The sequence below is a fragment of the Adelges cooleyi genome, unplaced genomic scaffold (assembly GCF_023614345.1).
Source record: "Adelges cooleyi isolate 19-005CV unplaced genomic scaffold, UGA_ACOO_1.1 ACOO_flye_CR_arks_rails_tigmint_CR_PRNA_457, whole genome shotgun sequence".
Lineage (NCBI taxonomy): Eukaryota > Metazoa > Arthropoda > Insecta > Hemiptera > Adelgidae > Adelges > Adelges cooleyi.
In genome coordinates, this window is record NW_026096141.1 from 1 (window position 1) to 7,191 (window position 7,191).

Consider the following 7,191-nt stretch of genomic DNA (forward strand, 5'->3'; position numbering starts at 1 on the left):
AATTATTTCTATATATATTTTTTTTACATCCTAAACTTTTCTGGTACACTGATCAATATAATTACCGTGAAGTAATATAGGACTAGAAGTGGAATAACGGTACAATATGAGCTACTTTGTTTTGTTATTTGATAGTTAGCAAACTAGGTTTATGTATAGGATTTGTATATTTTACCTTCTATGTACTTGTCTATTTTACATGATTTTTCGAACCATAATTCATAAGGAGATTTGCTTACTTGACCCGAATTACCTGTGCGTTTTAACACAAACATTGCTAAGTTAACTGCCTCTGTCCACAATGATTTTGGAAAATTCTTGGAATAGATTTGTAATAGAAGAAAAGCAAGGGGAAGTGGCGATGAATGGCTATTTTAAATATTTATAAATTAGTCTCTTAATCGGGGTGTGTATGTGTGTATATTTACTACAAGAACTCACTTCCTGCCTCTAGACTTACTATTACACAGTGTTATAATATTGTATATAGTACATACCTTGTCGTGTTTTCTAAAAGGTTTGTTCGGTCGCTTCGCGACTTATTGAGCTTACAATTTTATTACATTTTTTCAACTAATTATACATGTGTTATTATTTATGTTAACCTAGGATGATAACCAAAACGCTAAGGCAACATTACCAAACACACATTACGCTGAAGCTTCTGTAGAAGGTTTGGAACAGTCTTCTGAATATAAGGTAAGTCTCTTCTTCTTCTTGTTAGTAACATTGTTATTTTATGAATTAGCTGAAAATAATGTTATCATCTTTTAATAAACAAATGCAATGATACAGTGTCTATTTACATTTCCCCCTTTTTTTACAATCCATAAATGCTTATAAGCTAACCTAACCTAACCTAACCTAACGATTGTACGCCCCAAAAGCTGTGGTAGTCTATTACAGTTGTAATAAAAAAAAAATATGCCAAAATTGGAGTAGAGAAATATTAAACCTCGAGTTGTTATTTACATATATTTAAATATTGTATTAATTAGCTTTTTTGCGTTTAGGGAGAAGAGAGACAATTAGACGAGGAGGTCGAAGAGGTCCCACGTGGACCAAAGCCGGATTTGGTAAGTCTAAAATACTAAAAAATTGACTATGGCCAAATTTTTTTTCACCTTTTTTTACAATCAATAAATGCTTATAAGCTAATTTCCTAACCTAACCTAATTTTTTTTTTTTTTCTTACATTATATCAAAGACTGGGGGGTGGCACAAATGTTAGTCATTTCACCCCCCCAGCCCTCATCGTTAGGTGGAAGTTTATTTCACCGTGCTTTCTGTCGTGCCATGATTTAATACCGGTGATCAATCGGTGGGTCCACCGTCCATTGGGGGACGCGTTCCATCTTGTCTGCCAAGAGGAAAAAAGGGCCTCGCGAGCTCTTGATTTGACTACGCTCTGATCCAGTAGATTTTTTTGATTAAACACCAGCTGGCGCTCCGTAGCTGAGAGGTTGCTAATAATTTCAATTTAATTTCCGTGTATTGCTGTTTTAGCACTTGTATAATAAACAATTTTATTGTTACATTATAATCAGAATGAGAGGCTCTATAAACAATACGCTGATAGCATAAAAATCTGATAATTTTTTTTTGATATTTGTTTAAATCTTGAATTTGTTTTATTGAATTTAAATGATTGAATATTTTGCAATTTTTTCGTTTTTGTTTGGTCTTAGAGCACTGATATTAAAATTTTTAAATTAAACTATTTAATTTAATGTAAGTTTCTAACTGTATTTATTTTATTTTTTCTATAAACATAACAATTTCTGGGTGTATAGTATAAAAATTTGAATTACAGAATACTCAGATACACTTTCTGGGCTTAGAAATGGTATACCATAGCATTGAACTATTCACCTTCTAATATCACTGTTCTTATCTTTGTAGTCAATTCTCAAGCCGTTTTTCTGGATATTTTTATTCCACGATAGTGTTAGATGAAAGCGACATCCGTGTAACTTTATCTAAAGGCGAAACAGTTTTACATGAAAATTGAATAGTTTTCTCGAAATCTATTACAACATCGGGCGGTGATATCGTAATATTGTTTTGAAAACCATATTCACAAATTGATTTTAGGCAAAAAGTGCAAGATATTGTACTTTTATTGGATAGTAAACATAAAACGAGTGTTATATAATAGCCGTTGATAAAACCATGTATTTTAAACATTTGTGTGAAGTAATTAGGGTAGTATGAAAATGTACCGCCCATGTAAAACCATTTTGTTATTGCAAGAGTATTTAAATTACAAACGCAACTGAAAACTACACATTTGAACTCCTTGTTGTTTATTAATACAAATAACTCTTATCTATTTGTTTGAACACCGCGTTCGTCAAGAACTAATTGAACTTCTTCAATAGATTAAGGGAGTGGAGGTCATTATAGGTTGGCTTACCTGTCAATCTGTTTTTACATATTACGTACCATGATCCTATAAACTTCCAGTAAAATATTTAAAAAAAAAACAATTTGGTTTGTACAATTATAATAGAGTAATTAAAATAGTATACTATTACACATTAAGTTTACACTAATTATTTAATTTTTTATATATTTCAGACTGCAAGGGACGCTTTGCCGTTAAATGACCGGTTGGCCACGGCCACTGAAGCGTCCGAGGAATTAGAGCAGTAAGTCTTTTTAGACATTTTGTCAGCGGTTTCATAATTTCAGGTTCTTTAAAAATAACTATTTATATAAAATTAAAAAAAATTCTTTAATGATAAACAATAATCAAAATCCACAAAAGCTTCAAAAATTTTCGTTTTTAAAAAATTATAAAATTTATTTTTATAAAAAATGTACATTTAAATACAATATATTAAGTATAAAGAACCAATGAGGGGGAACTGTTAGCCACACGACTACTTTCCCTCAATTTGAATATATTTGGAAAATATACTTTTCAAAATAAGAAAATAAAATATGTTAGAACATAAGTACTTACTAACCTTATACAGCTTGAATACAGTTCTAAATGAAATTAGTATTAACTATTTGGTTTTGCATGCTTATCTATTTCCTAATAACCTGTGTTTGTACATCTTTTAAATGTTTTGAAATTTGTAAATTTAAAGGATTAAAAACATACTAATAGAAGAAAAGCAACATGTGATAGCCAAATGTCAACAATATTACGAAGAAATAAGGCTTTTAGCAGTAACCGAAAATAGCCCTCTAACAAGGGCCAGAAATAAAAAATTAAGATTGTGTTTGTCCAAATGTCAAGATTTAAAAATTTTTATAGAAGATCTGGAAAGTGGTCCTGAGGTAAGTACGACCCTGTATGCCGACTACATTTATGCTCGGTTCGCTTGGCACGGGCCGTTTTGTCGGCTATTCGACGCACCTGTTTTTTTGCGAGAGAGGGGTCCAGCCAACACATAATTGACTTGCGGTCATTTTTTTTTCTATAAAAACTATAAAGTTATCTAGATAAGATAACGGACAATTGAGTAATATATCATCTAGATAAGATATTGAATTATTCATTTAACATTTATCTAGCAAAAAGATAAAAGATAAATACAATTTTATCTAGATGAAAAATAGATAAATTATATTTTAACCTTCATAAAATATGTTATACGAAAATGTATGAGTGAACATTTTATATAAATACTTATATACTTTTGTGATATATACTTAGCAGAGAATTAAATATTAAAATTTGATAACTGCTACAAATGAATTACTTTTAAAACCGCAAACAAATATTACACTTAACATATTTTTCCAAAGTTTATAGAATAGTATATCTATTTAACACAAATAATAAAAATAATTTGACAGTTAACAGTAATTTTTGATCCGTCAACCGACAGTATTTTGTAATATTTGCCATCCAGTAGATAATTTTGATTTTTATCGATCGCATTTGTAGACTCTGCTGGTTGTGACCCCGCAGGATTGTTAATTTGGTATTGATCACCCTCGTGACTTCTTGTGATTTTTTTTGGTTTATTTAAAATGTTTGAAAGCGTACGAAAAGCTTTAGTTACTGACAATTTTATACCCAACTTGTCTGCGATATTTTCTACTATTTCAATACTCTATTCAGAATAAGAGCGGTCCGGGTTGCACATTTTATGTACCATGATCCTATACACTTGCAGTAAAATATTTAAAAAAACAATTTGATTTGTACAATTATAATAGAGTAATTAAAATAGTATATTATTACACATTAAGTTTACACTAATTATTTAATTTTTTATATATTTCAGACTGCAGAGGACGCTTTGCCGTCTACGGCAGAAATGGAATTAGAGCGGTAAGTTTTTTTAGACATTTTGTCAGCGGGTTCATAATTCATAATAAATTCATTATTGACAAACAATTTTCAAAACCTATGAAAGATTTTTCATTGGATTTCATTTGGTGGGTTACTGAACATAAATATAGTTGGACAACTAAATTTGATATAATCATCTACAAAAGTACCGTCACGTCGTAATTAATCTATAATATTCGATGGGGTGACAGGGGTGCAATTTGACTTAAAAATTAATTAATAATAAACAATGTTCAAAATCCACAAAAGCTTCAAAAATTTTCGTTTTTTAAAAATTATCAAATTTACTTTTATATTTACAAAAAATGTACATTTAAATACATTCTATTAAATATACAGAACCAATGAGGGGGAACTGTTAGTCACATGACTACTTCCCCTCAATTTGAATACATTTGGCAAATATACTTTTCAATATAAAAAAATAAAATGTGTTAGAACATATACTCTAATCAGAATAAGAACAGGCTTCGGCGGCACGAACACTGCCGCCGGTGGGGGCTACAGACGAAATGTAAAATGGGCGGTGCCTGACCGCCGCCCGACGAAAACTGGTCGCCGCCGAAGCCTGTTCTTATTCTGAATATAGTATAGCATCATTTTAATGTTATAAAATTTGTAAATTTCAAGGTTACATAAAGAAATTAAAGATAAAAAGAGAAATTTACAAAGGACAATTGAAGCGGACAGACAACAATTATATGGCAACCATGGCGTGAACAAAAAAAGGATAAATAGGAGTATTTCAAGAAACCTCGTTATCAGATCATTTTTAGTTCATCTTAAAGATCGTATCCAGGTGAGTACGGCCCTGTATGCCGGCTATATTTGATAAGATATGGTTTACTAGTAGAGCAGAGCCAAACAACAACTCGTTCAAACGGTCCAACAATAATTCAACTATTACATTTAGTATTATGTATAACAAATTAGAGGTGTACGCTGCTGGGCATATTCAAAATATAAATAAAAAAATGTATTACCTACATGTGAATACCATACAGTTTTAGAGTGACATCATTAAAATAAATTAATATTGTTTTTTTCCCACTAAAGTTTCATTACAAATTTGACGAAGTTCCACTTTTGAAATTAAATGCAACCGTTTGTGTTTCATTAATTCTAGTAACAAGTGATTTCGTTCATTCGTGTTAACGCTTACCCAACCAATGATAAAATCAAATATCTAAAATATACATTTTGTATTTAAGTATACAACCTTCATTAAAATAATAATAAAAGTATTTTTACTAGTAAATAGAATAATGTACCTTTTCTTCAGAGTCAACTACTAAATCGTCACACTTCCCTATGAATTCGACAACGTCATTAAACTGCATTTCATATAGTTTTCCTAATGCAATATTCGAGTTCACAATTGTTCACTATAGAAATGCCTTTGTATTATTTAAAAAACTGAAGGGGCTGGGGGGAAAACAGATCAATGTCAATTTTTTTTTTTGAAAATAAGATTTTGGTATCAAATTATTTGTATTGACGTATTGTATTTTTCATGCACTCGAATCAAAGAAAAAAACAGATTAATCGAGAGTAACGACCGCCGGAAATTTAGACATACAGGCAAACTGTATTACGTTTTGAAGTTAAAAACATGATTTTCTCAGAATAAACAATAATTGACATTGATCTTTTTTCTTCGCAGCCATTTAACTGTTTCAGCTCTAGATCAAGCCTGATAACTCATGTACATTTTTTTAAAAAATTACGCCCAATTAAACTATAAATATTTTCGTCTGACAGAAGCTTGGAAGTCTGCAAAAAACCAACACAATTATTATGATTTATATTTGTATATTATTATTTACAGTTGTCTATTTCCCTCTTAACATTTGTGTCTCAGATCTTAGTTCTTACACCCTAGAGTTCCTGGAAACTATAATAAATATGAGCCTGATTTAAAAAAAATTGATTTTCAGAAACGAAGTGTTAATATCAGAGAGCCACGGCCAGGACTATTCGAGTGTTAGGCCCATTTACATAAGTAAGTATATCATTTTTTTTTCATATTTTAAAAATATTAAAACCAATTTTATTTTGATACGTTTTTGAATAAGGATTTCATTCCAACAATAATAATACTTTTACAAATAAATCTGTCAATAAATTGACATGGTGTACATTTTTAAAAAAACAATTTATTCTTAGTTATTGCTTAAATAAAACTCCTTGAAATCAGCCCACTTAAGAGGATTCTTAATATTTCTTAGTTTAACAGAATATTTAATATTAATTTCTAACTCTTTCGGCTAACTCGTCTTTACATACTTGTAAACTGTAAATAATTCTTCGTCAATCTTTAATGTCTCTATTATTTTCTCTAATTTTATGTCGAACTAAATCTATTTACAGCATATTGGACATCAACATCAACCATCATCATGAACGACACATGACCAGACTAGGCCCGCAACAGTAGTGATCCTGGTGAATAACACCAGGGTCCAACCACAATTATTATGTCAATTATTATTAAAGTATCAATATTTGTAACTTGTGTTTTAAGTATAATATTTCATTATTTTATATCAACTCCTTTACGTATATATTTTTCTTGAAACTTTGATACTAAACTTTCAAGATGTCCTAAGGAGTTGATACTATCAGAAACTTATAAAATACTGTTGTCAGAATATATTAGTTCAATAGAAATTATTTTTCCTAAATAACTGCATTGTACATGCAGTGCCGTATTTCCCAGTAAACACTATAAGCCTGTGCTTAGGGCGGCAATTTCTCAAGGGTGGCAAATAATTTTTAATATTACATTATTTTACTATATATAACTAGAACTGAAAGAAATGCTACTATTTATAAAATGTTTTTAGACTAACGGGATTGTGATAATATTTATTGTT

At 30.1% G+C, this 7,191-nt stretch overlaps 1 protein-coding gene across 1 annotated transcript; it reads left to right on the top strand.

Annotated features, from left to right (window-relative positions):
- Positions 1-609: 609 nt before the first annotated feature.
- Positions 610-6,762, top strand: LOC126842240 (uncharacterized; the record flags this gene model as incomplete). Its single annotated transcript, XM_050579127.1, has 8 exons — positions 610-699; positions 1,014-1,076; positions 2,581-2,651; positions 3,099-3,291; positions 4,248-4,294; positions 4,946-5,114; positions 6,253-6,317; positions 6,686-6,762. Coding segments are annotated over 7 exons (684 nt in total), but the record flags the coding sequence as incomplete, so codon positions are not given.
- Positions 6,763-7,191: the final 429 nt, after the last annotated feature.